At 43.8% G+C, this 16,580-nt stretch overlaps 1 protein-coding gene across 2 annotated transcripts in view; it reads right to left on the bottom strand.

The window, feature by feature from the left end:
- B4GALNT3 (beta-1,4-N-acetyl-galactosaminyltransferase 3) overlaps window positions 1-16,580 on the bottom strand; it is a 99,431-nt gene that overhangs the window by 23,724 nt on the left and 59,127 nt on the right. For both annotated transcript variants that reach the window (XM_059683913.1, XM_059683914.1), the window contains 2 exons: window positions 4,637-4,740; window positions 3,538-3,615 (listed from right to left, as the gene is read on the bottom strand). In XM_059683913.1, coding sequence (XP_059539896.1) covers window positions 3,538-3,615; window positions 4,637-4,740 — 182 coding nt within the window. The remainder of the gene's footprint in view (window positions 1-3,537; window positions 3,616-4,636; window positions 4,741-16,580) is intronic.

The following is a 16,580-nucleotide window of genomic DNA, read 5'->3' as shown; positions in this document are numbered from 1 at the left end:
GGGGGACACCCTCTATATCTCTATTTTTGATGGGCAAAAAAAAGTGGAAACGTTAATGATTAATAAATGCAGAATGTTATGTAGTTATAATTTTTCTTCTTTAAAAAATATATTTGTATTGATTTCAGAGAGGAAGGGAGAGGGAGAGAAAGATAGAAACATCAATAAGAGAATCATTGATTTGCTGACTCTTGTACACCCGCCCTGGGGATCTCAGCCCACAACTCTGGCATGTCCCCTGACCAAGAATTAGACCAGCAACCTCCTGGTTCACAGGTCAACCCTCAACCACTGAGCCACATCAGCTGGTGAGTAATTATAATTTTTCAAAATAATTAGTTCATCAAGAAAAATTATCCAGCCTGGCACATGTGGCTCAATGGTTGATCATCAACCCATGAACCAAGAAGTCACGGGTTCGATCATGCCTGGGTTGTGGTTCAATCCCCAGTAGGGGGTGTGCAGAAGATAACTGATCGATGTTTCTTGCTCATTGATGTGTCTATCTCTCTATCCCTCTCCCTTCCTCTCTCCCTAAAATAAATAAAGAAAAAGAAGAGATTACAAACAAAATATCTGACATTATAAATGAAATCGTTTTTCAGAAAAGAAGAATAATGATCCAAAAAGAAAAGAAAAATATTCTGGTCACAATAAATAAACTGCCAAAACATTTATAGCATGTGACAAATAGTTTTTATCACTAATTGGTAAACTAATTTATAAATACTTTATGTAACTTATTATTTATATAGCTAATTTATGGACAGAAAATAACCCAATGAAAAATGGGCAAGACAATGTCATATCTGATAAGGGCCTAATCTCCAAAATTTATAGGGAACTCATACAACTTAACAAAAGGAAGATAAACAATCCAATCAAAAAATGGGCAAAGGACCTAAATAGACACCTTTCAAAAGAGGACATTCAGAAAGCCAAGAGACATATGAAAACATGCTCAAAGTCACTAATCATCTGAGAGATGCAAATCAAAACAACAATGAGGTACCATCTCACACCTGTCAGAATGGCTATCATCAACAAATCAACAAACGACAAGTGCTGGAGAGGATGTGGAGAAAAAGGAACACTTGTGCACTGCTGGTGGGAATGCAGACTGGTGCAGCCACTATGGAAGACAGTATGGAGTTTCCTCAAAAAACTGAAAATGGAACTCCCATTTGATCCTGTGATCCCACTTCTAGGAATATATCCCAAGAAACCAGAAACACCAATCAGAAAGGATATATGCACCCCTATGTTCATAGCAGCACAATTCACCATAGCTAAGATCTGGAAACAGCCTAAGTGCCCATCAGCACATGAGTGAATTAAAAAACTGTGGTACATCTACACGATGGAATACTATGCTGCTGTAAAAAGGAAGGAACTCTTACCATTTGCAATGACATGGATGGAACTGGAAAGCATTATGCTAAGTGAAATAAGCCAGTCAATGAAGGAAAAATACCACATGATCTCACTCATTCATGGATAATAGAGACCATTATATACTTTTGAACAATATAGATACAGAGGCAGAACTGCCTCAAACAGATTGTCAAACTGCAGCGGGAAGGCCGGGGAGGGTTGGGGGGCAGGAGGGAGGGGGGTAAGAGATCAACCAAAGGACTTGTATGCATGCATATAAGCATAACCAATGGACATAAGACACTGGGGGATAGGGGAGTCTAGGGGACTGTCAAGGGCGGGGGGAAAAAAAATGGACACATATGTAATACCCTTTGTAATACTTTAAGCAATAAAAAAAAAAAGAAAGAAAGAAATGCCTCCATAATGTTCCTTTATGGAGAAGGTAGTGTATAGTGTACAATAAAAACTTTCTCTGTCTTATAAAAAAAAAAGAAAAGAAAAGAAAAATGGGCAAGAGATACAAATATGCAATCCAAAGAGAAGAAATACAGTAGTCAATAAACATCTGAAAAAAGAATAAAATATTTTTAAAAATCCAGCCTGGCCACAGTGGCTCAGTGGTTGAGCATTGACCTATGAACCAGGAGGTCATGGTTTGATTCCCAGTCAGGGCACATGCCCGGATTTCGGGCTCAATGATTCTCTCTCATCATTTATGTTTCTATCTCTCTCTCCCTCTTCCTGCCTCTCTGAAATAATATATATATATATATATATATATATATATATATATATATATATATATATATATATATTTAAAAAAAAAAAAAAAGATCCAAACTGTGTTCAAAGGAGACAAGGCTGGATCACTGGACCAATAGTCTCTAAGACACCTTCTTTTCAAAATACTATCTCTAGTTGGGGTGGGGCATAATTACCTGATGATGTCAGTGTACCAGTGTTGTAATCCATCCTCTCTTGGGGCTTTAAACAGGCAGTTTCTCAGGATGAATAACCTACTCCTAATGTCACATTTAGCATGATACTGCCTCCTTCACTCCCGCCCCACAGCAAATGGGTAGATTGGAAATAAGATCACCCAGGCTGAAGAGATCAATTTGTGATGAGTATAGATAAAAACAATGGGCTAGCCAGTACCACCCAGCCCAGAAAAGTAATCTATGTGGACAAGTTGTAAAATATGAAACCCCAATTTACAATATTCACCCCAAAGCACCATGGTACTATGGAGTCTTGGCATATATATTTACTCAAGGTAATCTTAAGCATGTTAATTTAACCTCTCTGAGCTCCAGTTTCTTGACCAAAGGAAAAAATCTCAAATCCTATATAAATAAAAGGTATCATGATGGTTATGACAACTTTTTTTATTCACATGTTTAACTGCTTCCTGTAAAAATTTTCTGAAACAACATATATTCCTTAAAACATTGTTTTCATAGTGTATGTTCCTTAAAAAACTGGTTTCATAGATTATTAATAGCTGTTCCGTGGGAAAAAGCAATTCAGGAGGCAAATGAGTTTGGTACATGCTGAGCTAAACCAAGTTAAACAGATTATTACAGAACTTCTCAGAAACTTTCATGTGCTAATGTGTATTTCCAAGAAGTGGATGCAATATATAGCTTTTAAACCTTATTTAACAATGAACTCCTTTCTTCCTGGAATATCTTATGGGGCTTAATGGTTCAAGAAAGACAGTTTGGAAAGCCTATCTTTAATATGGGGAATTGGCGGCGACATGGAAATCGTGGCTTCCCTGAGCCTTGTTTTTCTTGCCTATAAAATGAGGATAGTGAAACTATTTTACAGGGTATTAAAGCTGAAATGAAATGATACACAAAGCCTGGCACATAGTAGGCTCATAGCAAATGTTAGTTCTTCTCTAAAGCAAGAAAATCGAGTAAGCCTGGAATCTTTTTTTCCCCAAAATTAGGTAAAAAAAAATTTTTTTTCCCCTCAGGTGTGGGTGTGGGTGTGCGTGTGGGTGTGGGTGTGGGTGTACGTGTGCGTGTGGGTGTGGGTGTGGGTGTCTAGGTAAAAATTTTTAACAATAACCACTGGAAAAAATTTTTTCTGTGGTCTCCGGAATTATCTGTAAAAGCTATAACCCTCTCAAAGAGCAGGGACAGTCCTTACCTCTGAGAGCCAGGGAACAGCTTTATTCCACTGCAGGTAGCTGCTGTTACTGCTCCCACCTCGCTCAAAGTCTTGGTCCTGGCAGAAGAGTGAAGAATGAACTTGGTGGGAATATTAGGGTGAGAACAGGATTTGGGGCCCCTTGAAAGTGACCCTGGGGAAGTAGACGTCAGGAGACACAGCCCTGGCCCCAGGAAGCTTATCCACTTAAGGGACACTCCATTTATCATTCACACTGTATCCCTCAGGAATATACCTCCTTACAGTTTCATCAATGTATCTCCTGAGGTTCTTTTACTTTCCTGCATTTTTTTCAGTCTTCCCATATGGAAAGAAACTTTCTCTAATTAGATCAGGCTCTCCAGAGGGCAAGACCTTGCCTCCCTTCCTCTGTATCCCCCAGGACTCTGTCCAGATTTCTCACTCATTTGTCCTAACAAGTGGGAGCCCCTTGGGGACATCCCAACTGTTCCCTACTGTGCAAGTCCACAGGTTCAGTTTGGTTCTGGTCCAGTCTTCAGGATCCATACTGTTCTAGACTCAACAGCTGGGCTCTAGGCTAAATTGAATCACAATTTCCCTAATCTCCCATCCCTTCACTCCCAAACTCAATGATGCTCTTTCCTCACTAGGAACTGTTGGTCCAAGAAACACTACAGGAAAAATGCGCCATTACAAATCTGTCCCCCAGCTATTTGCAGAGGAGGGGGTGTCTGTCTATCGCATCACCTCTGACTCTTAGAAGTAAGGATCTGGAATTGTAACTAAAGGACGAGCCCAGTCTTCAGGCTGGCAGAGGGCAGGACATGTGGGTCCCACCTCAAGCCCTCGTTGCTGCTGGAGATGGCGGTCACATACCTGGAGGGTCAGACCTAGGAACCTGGAACTATGTGATGAAGGCTTTGAGGAGGACAGGATGCACATCTCTACCCACCCAGCTAGGAAATCCTCTGAGGTCAGGCTGCCATCCCAGGCACTCTTTCTCCTCTGCCTCTCTTACCACAGAAAAGCAGGTTTCCCTGAAGGCTACAAGGGCAGGGGCAGCCGAGGTCCCATGTTAATCCACTGGCAGGGAAAATGGGCTGGCCCTGCCACATACCTGGAGGCCTCGCCTCTGGGGATGGTAGAACTGAAGATTTGGATCCACAGCTGGAATGTTTCTGCTGGCTAGAGCCTTGGCCAGTTCTCTCCAGCTGCCATACCCTGTGGAAGGGAGAGAAGAAGAGAGGAACAGGTCAACATCACTTGAAGACCTCATAAATCTGTAAGATTTGGGGGAACACTACAGATAATCATCTTTCCATCTGCTGCTCCTCACCCCTCTTCATATGGTGGGTATGGAGTGAGAATGGTGGTGTTGGGAGAAAATTACAACGTTGGCCAAGGTCAGCTGGGCAGAGAGAGAGGAAATGAGCTGGTAGCCCATTAGGATTTGCTATCTTCTACAAATCAAGTGGAAATGGAGCATTATCCTCCCACTGGTAACCCAGTACAGGCTGATTCTTCCCCAGTTTCCACTGGAGGCAGATTTCTCCCAAGGCTGCTGTAGAGAAATGGTGTGAAAGGCAGTAGAACTAAGCTTTTCCCTGCATGAGTTCCCTTTCCAGCTTAGTCTTTTTCCTTCAAGCCCAATGAAACAGCATGGTATCTAGTTGGGGAACCCCACCCCACAACTGCACAGCATTCCATCCAGATCTGGGGGAGGCAGGAAAGGGTGGGCCTGAGACTTGGTGTGTGTCAAACACATTTATAAGATTCGAGGCCTAGATATTCCTGGATTGATATGGGGGCTGTGTGACTACTGATGCCTGCACCCTGACAGCTCTAGGTCTTCAACATCACTTGAAGACCTCATAAATCTGGCTTACACAAATCTGGGAAGGCTAAAAGCCAAACTATGATGAAAGTGAGAGGGTACAGGAAACCGCTTGCATTCACAACCAAGCAAAGAGGCAAGGAGCTGCACTGAGGGTGAGGGTGGGGAGAAATCAGAATTCAGTGGTCACACTGCTATTCACGGGGGGTCAGAGCTAACTGCGTGTCAAGGAGACAGCTTGGGCGTGGATGTTAGACTCTGAATATTTGGAACCAAGTCACTGTTAGCCATAATCAGAATCATAGACTATCAAGGGCTGGAGGGGCTTTCAGGATCATGCAGTCATCTCCAGGTGAGGAAAATGGGACCCTGGCTGATCAAATGGCTTATCTGGGCTCACTTAATATACAGTGACAAGGCTAAGACTAGAACCCAAGTGTTCAGATGGATTTTCAATGAGCTTCTGCTTTCCTTCCAACAGCTCCATCAAGACACTACCATGATACTACAGTGGATACAGCACACAGGAGTTAGACCGACATCTCTGATCCCTGGGAGCCAATAGCAGGCTGAAAGCAGAAGCGTCCCAGGAGCCCCTTTGCGGCACCAGGAGAGAGAGAGTCAACCAGACAGAGGAAAGAGCACAACCCAGAAATACGGGCCCACAGAAGGTGGACATCAGTGTTCTGCATGAGTGTTTATGTAGCTGACTCTAGGAGGAGATAGATTATGAGGGTGTGTGGGTGCTTTTCTTACAGTTTTGTATGCCTGTTTAGTGTTTACTAAGCACCTCATAGGCACTCGAGCCTTATGAGAATCTATGAAATAGACCAGGTCTGATTATTCCCATTTTACAGATGGGGAAAGAGAAGCTCAGAGTTTAAAGTCACAGAGTTAGTTGTTTCAAAGCCAGAATCAGAACAGAGAGCCTCTGTCTCATAAGCCAGAGTTTTCTCATTCTGCCTACATTTGCTTCTGTGGGACTTTTTGGCACAGACTTTAAGGAGTTCTGGGGACAGAGGCCTCAGCTGAGGATCTGCGCCTTTGGGTTTCTACACAGACATCAAACCTCTGTGCATGTTATGTTTATAGGAACTTGTGCAGATTTATCCCTCTGCCTGTTATCAAGGTCTCTCCTGTTTCCATGGCTGGCCAGCTGGCAGTCAGAAACAGCAGGTCAGATTAGTTCATGTAGGGGATGTTCTGGGGAAGCAGGATTCTGGGGCCACTGAAGTGAGGTGAGGATATGGGAGTGAGGCAGAAAGATAACAAATGCGCCTAGATTTACACCCTGCATTTCTGGATGAGCTCAGGGGAAAGCTGTTTGTCCATCTGCTCATCCCAACTCAGCCACATCTCATGTAAAAGCCCATCCTTTTGCAAGCCCAGGGAGCTGCTGGCTAGTGGCTGGAGGCTCAGGTGACTCGGTGAAAAATAAGTCACCCTGTGGGAGGGAGAGGGCAGGCCCTGCTTGCTTCTGTCTCTGAATGACTGGGTCATCTCTTCCTTGACTTTGCACTTATGACTAAAAACCATCTACTTCAGATAAAGTTGTGAGGAAATAAAAATAAAAATGCTTTTTGTCCTATCAGTGGGTGTTATAGGTCTCAGATGCATTCTTTCTCATAATTAGTTTTAAATTCCAATCAAATTCTTTTGACTCTTAAAAGTCACACCAAAAGTGCGACAACTTATCCTAAGGTCAATGAACTACCACTTGGTCTTCAGCATGTCTTCTCCTGGCATTCACTGGGCGTTGACAAAGACTCTCTCCTTGACCATGTCTTAGACAGGCTCTTCTGAGCCCTCCTGTAGACTAGGCCTCATCTTTGGGCCCTGTATTGGCCTGCCTAGCCATTTTTAGGAAGAATCCTGTTAAATCTTTTTAGCAAGAATCCCTATACCCTTAATGTCTCTTTTTAGTAATTTTTCATGCACTGACACACTCACTCTGTTTCTTGACTATTAATCCCCAGTTGTCTTCGCCATATTCAGAATTGAGCTCAGTTCTACACTGAAGTCTCTCTCCCATACTGTGATAGTACTAAACAAAAATCTCTCTTTATCACCTTTAACTACTGTCCAACTCTATTTCTCTTTAAAATAGTGGTTCTCAACCTTCCTAATGCCGCGACCCTTTAATACAGTTCCTCATGTTGTGGTGACCCCCAACCATAACATTATTTTCATTGCTACTTCATAACTGTAATTTTGCTACTGTTATGAATCGTAATGCACATATCTGATATGCAGGATGTATTTTCATTGTTACAAATTGAACATAATTAAAGCATAGTGATTAATCACAAAACAATATATAATTATATATGTGTTTTCCGATGGTCTTAGGCGACCCCTGTGAAAGGGTCGTTCGACCCCAAAGGGGTCGCGACCCACAGGTTGAGAACCGCTGCTTTAAAAGAAGGTAAGCAGTGGCTCTCTCAGTGAACAAGGAAAACCCACTGTGGGGAGTGGAAGTGATCCTAACCATGCCCTGCCCCTGAGTCCTGAGTGAGTCTGAATGGCTTTGAAATACATGCTAAGTCCACAGGCCAGCCTTCAGTAACTGAAGGAGTAGGAAATTCCCTTTGCAAACGCCACAATATAGGAGAAAGACAAGCAAGGCTTTGGAGTCAGAAAGGTCAAATTGTACACCCACCACTTAGAAACAGTGACTACTTGAACAAGTAATTTAACCACTTTGACCTTAGTTTCTTCATCTGGATGGTGGGATAAAAACACCTGCCTCATAGCACCAGTGAGGACTAAATTATGCATGTCAGACCTAGTGTGTACTCAGTAAGTACTCAGTAAGCATTCCTTTCCCCTGACAATTTCTGAGTTTTGGGTTTTGGACTTGGGAGTCAGGAGATGTGAGTTCTAGCCTGTTTGAAATTCTATAAACTTCAGTTCTGGCCAGTGTGGCTCAGTTGTTTGGGCATCGTCCTGTACACCAAAAGGTTGCTGGTTTGATTCTGGTTAAGGCAGATACCCGGGTTGTGGGCTTGATCCCTGGTTGGATTGTGTACAGGAGGCAGCTGATTGATGTTTCACCCTCACATCAATTTTTCTCTCCCTCTCCCTTATTCTCTCTAAAAATCAGTAAAAAGATCTAAAAAAAAAAATTCTATAAACTGCAAATGGCCAGTAGCTCTCTTCTCTCTGTGCTTATTGACCAGAGAAGTAAGTGAACTGTGGGCCAGCAGTGACTCAGTGGTAGAGCAAGATAACACTTCCTGTGTTTCATGGGTACTGCTTTCTGTTCTCCCATCCCCCATCCCTCTGTCCCCCTAGCCATGCCCGCCCCCCCCACACACTTAATATTCACCAAGTGCCTATTAAGTGTGAGGCACTGGGCTAGGCATTTGGTAGGTCCTTTTCCCCTGCCTTTTCCTCTGTATTAACCCAGCTAGTGGATACCCAGGCATTGCTTAGTCCCCTTGGGGAACATGGAGCTAAAGAATGTGCTGATTTAACTATTGACGCTTGTCACTTGCCTTCTAGTAAGTGAACTCCTCCCGCTCCTGGCCAGACCTCTCCTCCCAGAGTGCCAGCTGCCAAGGCCTGTTTCTCCTACAACAGGTGTCACATTTGTGCCAGAAGACAGACACCCCGAGCTCAGGTGACAGACAAAGCAGCACCATGGGCCTCACATGCTGCCTTCACAAAACTGGGCTATCAAGTTCACCATCAGCCGGAACTCTGCCATCATTCCTCCTCTGTGTAATACGGACTCTTCAAAGGCCTGAAGATGATCGCTTTGGGTCTACGTATATCTCTTGGTACTTTTTTTCAAACACTCTCACATACATTATTTCACTACAGCTTCACACTGTCATCTCCATGTTAGAGATAAAGAAACAGAGAGGCGAAGTCATCAGTCCAAGGTCACTGAGTAAGATAACCCATGTAAAGGACTTAGTGCCTGGAACATAAAAAACACCTAACACACTGCAAGTTATCATTTTATTCTTAGTCCCAGTGTTGCAGATCTGAAACTTGCATTCATTTCTCTTGACTTCTGGTTTGATTCTCTGGTTGATATGTCATGTGGTCAAGCGGGACATTCGTACCAGGAAGAAAGGAAGCCTCTTGCTGCTCAGGCAGATTTTGGATTTTCAAAGTATAGCTGACGGGCCTGCTGATGCACTGGATATGGGGAAAGGAACTGAGAATGATTCAAAGATTTCTGTCCTTGGCAGTTGAAAGGCTGGAGTTGCCATTTACTAACACAGGAACCTAGGATGGGGTGTAAAGAGTAACGCCTGAAAGAGAAGTGGGGAAGCATTAGAGGCGGTGGTGGTCACATCCAGAAGGGGTGTGTGTGTGGGCGGGGGTGGGGGGGTAAAGGGGGTCACACCCAGGAGCAGAGGCCATGGAAATTGTATTTCTGGAGCTCTATCTCCAGCTGTGGGGCAGGGCTCCTTCCCCTCTTTCAAAGAGGCCATGGGAACATGGGAACATGGGGTTGAAGGAGGAGCCTCATAGAGCTGGCCCCACAGGTGTAAAGGACACAAAGATCCAGGTGAATGTAGACAATGTGCTAAGAAGCCCAGCATCTGTACAGAGAAAAGGTGATGAAATCCGGAGAAGCTGAGCAGAGTTGGAGCCCTTGTCCCTCGAGAGAACAGGAGGTTGTCCAGGAAACAGGAGGTTGTGACACCCAGACCACAGTTCCACAAGTACCAGGAATAAACACTGAGACCTAGGACAACAAAGGAGGGACTGCGAGGGCTAGTCACACATCCTCAGCAGAACAAAGATGCTATGGCAAGAAAACACCAGGGCCTGGACCCCACCAGAAACCTGAGGTGGCACAGACAGCCAGGGAGGAAGCCAGGGACTACGAGGGAGTCTCTAAGGCAAAACCAAAGCTCCAATGTCTGTTGGCTTCACCTTTCCTTTCCAGCCCCTAACACCCCAGGGAACTTGATGCAAGAGAAATTATTACTGAGGTACTCTTAACAGTTAACATTTATGTGTCAGGCATATGTACACTTATATTCATATTAAATGAAAGATAGATTATTTTAAGTAATACAACAACCCTTCATGAAAACAAGGCTTAGAGGTTAAAATCTTGCTGAAAGTCACTAAGGTACTAAGTGAGAGAGGCCAGTACATGTGAAGTCAGGACAAAAGGCTGTGACCTTAATTCCTTTACCTTCTATTGAATATACTTGAGGATTTTTGTCCACCTCTACCATCATTGCCATTACTATCTGTGTCAGGTACTCATTTAGTCACCAGTTTAGCCCCTTCTCAACCCTTTGCAATTACCTCCCACTCATCCACCCATATCTGCCACATACACACTCCAATTTGGCCTTTAACAAACACTCTCTGAAAAGCCAAAGAAAAACTAAAGGGAGTATGGAGACCTAATTATGCCAAAACAGCTAGAAAACTGGACATGAAACATCTGAGCATAAGCCTGCTCCCCTCTTCCTAGTTTCTGCGCCTCTTCCTTGTCAACCTGAGGTAAACAATCCAGGTGTGTGTCTGTGGGCAGGGGTTGGCTCAGAGGATTCTGAATGGTTTGGTCAGCTCCATCTCACTCTCCCTCAAAGCACAGGTGTTGAGGGGAGGAGGAGTGAGGAGCAGGAGAGAGATGGAATTCAGAGTCTCCCTAACTCCTCTTTGTATGAGTAGAGAGAGATGAGTAGGCCCCTGATGAACCTCTTCCCCACAGCCTCTCCCTCCCTCAAGCTGCTGCTGCTCCCCATCTCCCTGTCAAGCCAGCACCTGAGCTGCTGTAATGGTTGTGGCTGCCGGCCAGTCGGCCAGTCGAGGCTTGTCAGCAAGACGCCAGGGACTATACCTGTTGCCCTGATGGATGCTGCCTAAAGGGGGCCCAAGAGGGGCATCAGAGCTATGCCAGGTATATGCTCATGTTTTGGCGCTACTGGCAGTGTTTCCTGCTCACCCAAACTTCCAGATTCATGTATAAATCTTCAAGGGGATAGATAAGGAGAGGAAATAGAAGGCAAATGCCCTTTAAGTCTGCTGCAGCTGCTCTGGGAAATAGGGTCTGTACACAACCCAGCTAGGAACTTTCCATTCCCTAAGTAAGTGATGGTGAACCTTTTGAGCTTGGCGTGTCAGCATTTTGAAAAACCCTGACTTGCCTGGCCAGTTTGGCTCAGTGGATAGAGCGTCGGCCTGCGGACTGAGGGGTCCTGGGTTCGATTCCGGTCAGGGGCACGTGCCTGGATTGCGGGCTCAGTCCCCGGTGGGGGGCGTGCAGGAGGCGGCTGATCGGTGGTTCTCTCTCATCATTGATGTTTCTCTCTCTCTTTCCCTCTCCTTTCCTCTCTGAAATCATTAAAAGAATGGCTATCATCAACAAATCAACAAACAACAAGTGTTGGAGAGGATGTGGAGAAAAAGGAACCCTTCTGCACTGCTGGTGGGAATGCAGACTGGTGCAGCCACTGTGGAGAACAGTATGGAGCTACCTCAGAAGACTAAAAATGGAACTCCCATTTGACCCAGTGATCCCACTACTAGGACTATATCCCAAGAAACCAGAAACGCCAATCAGAAAGGATATATGCACCCCTATGTTCATAGCAGCACAATTCACCATAGCTAAGATTTGGAAACAGCCTAAGTGCCCATCAGCAGATGAGTGGATTAGAAAACTGTGGTACATATACACAATGGAATACTATGCTGCGGTAGAAAAAAAAAAAAAGGAACTCATGCCTTTTGCAACAGCATGGATGGAACTGGAGAGCATTATACTAAGTGAAATAAGCCAGTCAGAGAAAGATAAATACCACATGATCTCACTCATTTGTGGATTATAGAGAACAACATAGACTGATGAAAAGGGACAGACCCAAAGACTGAGAAACAGCGATCAGGCCATCAATCCCCAGAAGGAAAGTAGGGGAGGGCGGGGGTAAGGGGAAGAGATCAACCGAAGGACTTGTATACATGTATATAAGCCAAACCAATGGACGTGGACAACAGGGGGATGGGAGCATGAGTTTGTGTGTGGGGGGGAGGTTGGGGGTAATGGGGGGGATGAGGACACATTTGTAATACCTTAACTAATAAAAAAAAAAATATATATATATATATATATATATATATATATATATATTTAAAAAAACAACTGTTAACCACTAAAATTCCTAAAAAAAAGAAAAAAAGAAAGAAAAACCCTAACTTAACTCTGGTGCCGTGTCACATATAGAAATTTTTCGATATTTGCAACCATAGTAAAACAAAGATTTACATTTTTGATATTTATTTTATATATTTAAATGCCATTTAACAAAGAAAAATCAAACAAAAAAATGAGTTCGCGTGTCACCTCTGACACGCGTGTCATAGGTTCGCCATCACTGCCCTAAGTCATAGATATGATCAGTAGAGACCCCAGAAGGCTTGGCCAGGCTCTGAGGCACCTCCAGGATATGTCATCATCACCACCATCTGTTACAAAAAAGCAAACAAATAAAATCCCACAACATCTAAGGCCCCATTTACTAGTAAGTGACAGAACAAGTACAGCCACAAACACGTTCTTTCCAAGGGCAATTTTGACTGAAGACCCTTAAAGAAATGCGATGGTTTCATAAAAACCTAGAGGTAACAGGGTCCAGGATTTCTAAAACAGGGCCAAGCCCACTAAAAAGGTGCTTTAATCTCCGGTTGACCTAGGCAAGGACCACTCTGGTGTTTTTAGGATCTTTCGGAACCAGTAGGCTTGTCATTTCCATTCTTTCCAGACTGGGACACAGACAAGCTTCAGAACATGGAAAAGATGTGGGCCGATCTTTTCCCTTCCTGGAATCAAAAGTAAGCAATCAACAGTTTGGGGAAGATTAAATAAATGAATCAACCACCAGGCATTTATTTACCACCATTGTATACTCAGTACTCTGCCAGCTGCTGTGATAGAGAGGTACCAACAGAGAAGTTCAGCTCCATCCATCCCTAGGTGCAGTTAGGGCAGACATCATGTTAAATGAAAGGACCAATGTGTCTGTGGACTCCTGTGTGTGCTGTGGCACTCACACCCATGCCCACATGCAAGGCGTACAGAAGCCAGTTCTGCTTTATGTAACAGGCAGCTGCACATTAGACAGCAGGCTAACTGGATGCTAATGATGTGATATTGCTCGATGATTTTTCAGACTTACAGGGACCTCAGGCAAAATGCTCGGCAAACATTTTCTGGGATAAGGGAGCTGGTCTTCAGGGTCCCAAAGAGTTCAGGAGACACCACATAGATATAGCAAAACCCTAACTCTTTAAGATGGCAATGGAGTATTTCAGCAGAAATGTCACCAGGACTCACCTGAAGATTGACATTGCCACGGAAGCTCTAAGGGGTTGGAGCCGTAGTGGGACAATAGCCTAGCAGCTAGTCAAAAGCCAATACTCTTTCTCCTGCTGCCTTCCAAGTGGAAGGAAGGAGCAATGGAGGCCCAAGATCCCAGGAACTCTCCTTCCCAACTAGTGGAGGTGGTTCCATCCCAACTTGAGGGAAAGGTGTGGTTTCCATAATTATATTTCTTGGAGGACATTCAGGGACAAAGGCATTATAGAAAGAATAGGAACTAGAGGAGGGCGGGGGGGGGGGGGGGGGCGAAGACTGAAAAAAGACCAAAAAGGGAAAAGGACAAAGTTTGGGGAATGTGGCTTTGAAAAAGAGAAAAGAGAGCAGCACCTAGCCAGCTACTGAGACAGGAGGAGAGAAGTGGAAAATATTTGATAATAATTACGTTAATTATGAAAGTTGTGGGTGACTACAGTAAAATGCCAAAAGGGTCTTGGACAGAGAACACCGCTTTACAAAGCCCTCCTCCTACATTAACTACTTAACCCACTCACAGGCTAGTACCATGTGCATTAGCCCAGGCCAGCAGTATGCTAAGCACCTCACATGCATTAGCACATTTAATCTTCATTAACAATCCTTAGGTAGGTATTATATTACTCTCATTTCACAGATCAGAAAACTGAGGTCAGGCAGTTAGGAGGGTATGTATCTGCCCAAGACCTCACTACCTCTAGATAGCAGAGCTGAATTTTTTCAAACCCAGTTTACTTGACTCATTTTTTAAAAAATTTGTTAACAAGTATCTTACATACCCATTTGTTTGTTGGGAGAAACAACAACAACAAGGAAATCAGGAAGAACTAGGGACCCTGAAGCCAAGCAAGTTTTCCAGGGCAAAACAGGGCCAGGTTTGGGACCAGAAGCCAGAAGCCACAGCCTCCCAACCCTCTCGCTCCAAGCTCCTCTTAGAACAATGCATTCTTTTAAGCATCTTACTGAGTCCTTTCTCTTTTCTGCATCAGGCTTGAAAACAAATGAGATCCACTGTCTGGTCTTAAGGGCTGCTAACTGCTATATTCGTGAGGTCTCTTAAAGGTGACTTGCCAAAGCCAAGTTGAGATTGTTATAACCTCTTCTTGGGAAGTAGAGGTGATGAATGGGACAGGAAAGGCATGGAATTTGGGAACTCTGCTTTTTCCCTCCCCACAAAATACCATTTTAATGGAACCTAAGGGTTAGACCACACCAAGGGCAGAGGCCTCAGTTGTATGTTAGCCCCATTCCTAAGTCAACCATCCCACCAATACCCATCCACCTAATGTTTTTATATCAGAGCTCTTTCATCTCTTGGTCTCATTCTTTTTTTATTTTTTATTGAGTTTTGAGAGAGAGAGAGAGAGAGAGAGAGAGAGAGAGAGAGAGAGATAGCATCGATCTGTTGTTCCACTTATTTATGCATTCATTGGCCTATTCTTGTATGTGCCCTGACCAGGGATCAAACCTGCATGCAACCTTGGCATATCAGACAATGTTCCAACCAACTGAACTAGACTCAGGAAAGGCAGTCTCACTCTTACTTTTATCCCAGTCCCATGAGTTACTTCCATTTTGCTGATGAGACCCACAGATCAGTTAATAGATTTGTCCAATATCCAAGGAAGCCGGTGTTAAGACCAGGCTAGAGCCCAGGCCTTTGGTTCTCGGCTCAAGGCTCAGTGCATCATAGCACAGTGCTCATCTGTGGCTACTACAGTTAAGTGGGCTGTAGGACGGGGGTGTCTGGGGAGAACTCTGACCCCAAACTAGGAAGAAGTTGAAAATTAGCACGGTGCTAGCAGGAACTAGGTCTTGTTTGTTAATACATTTTCACTGTATAAATCAATTGAAATGAGCAGTTTCAACACATCCCAGCTTCAGAAAGGGGTTAAATTATTTGGCCTGATTTTATATTCCCATTGTATAAACCAGGCACTTGATGCACGTAGAATAAACAAATGAGTGAATGACAAGGAGGGTCCTGGGAGGTGCCTGACATATCTATCATCATAGAACTAATTAGGTGTCTTCTGGCCAGAGACTGAATGAATGACAGACACTGGCCCTAATATTCTGAAAAGTCGACCAGCTGAAGGCTGTCTTCAGCACCCTGTGGGCACTCACAACGGCACAGATGTCAAAGTCACAACCCAAAGGAGCCTCTAAGGAAGCTCTTCCTTTAGAGGACTCGTGCTCTCTCTTGCTCTTCCTCTCTCTCTCTCTAAAATCAATTTAAAAAATTTTAATTTCTAGATGAATGTGTGTATATGTGTATGTATTAAAATATAATAAACAAAATTGTGCCATCTTTACCATTTATAATGTTCAGCTCATTGGCATAAGTACATTTACATTGTTGTGCAACCATCACCACAATCCATCTCCAGAACAAACTGAAACTATACCCATTAAATACTAATTCCCTGTCCCTCTCCCAAGGCCTTGGCAACTACCATTCTACATTGTCTCTATGCATCTGACTCTGCTAGGTAAGAGACTTTACAGAATATGAGGAAGGCAGGAGAGCTGATTATTTAGAATATCATCAGGAAAAGTGAGTTCCAGATAAGTACAATATTTGGCCTTGTGTGTCCGGCTTATGTCACAGCATAATGTCCTCAAGTTTCATCCATGTGGTAGCGTCTGTTAGAATTTCCTTCTTTTTTAAGGCTGAACCATATGCCACTGCATGGATATACCACATTTGGTTTACCCATTCCCCCATCAATGGTCACTTGGGTAGTTTTCACCTTTTGGCTATTGTAAAAATGCAGCTATCAGCACGGGTGTGCACAAGTATCTGTTCTAGTCCCTGCTCTCTCTTCTTTTGATAGGGCACTCCCCTTTAAACTGCTAACCTCGATCCATTCTTCCAAAGATAAAAGCAGGAGC

This window comes from Myotis daubentonii, chromosome 2 (assembly GCF_963259705.1).
Source record: "Myotis daubentonii chromosome 2, mMyoDau2.1, whole genome shotgun sequence".
NCBI lineage: Eukaryota > Metazoa > Chordata > Mammalia > Chiroptera > Vespertilionidae > Myotis > Myotis daubentonii.
Note: the sequence above shows the minus strand (reverse complement) of the source record. Positions and strands in the feature narration are given on the sequence as shown.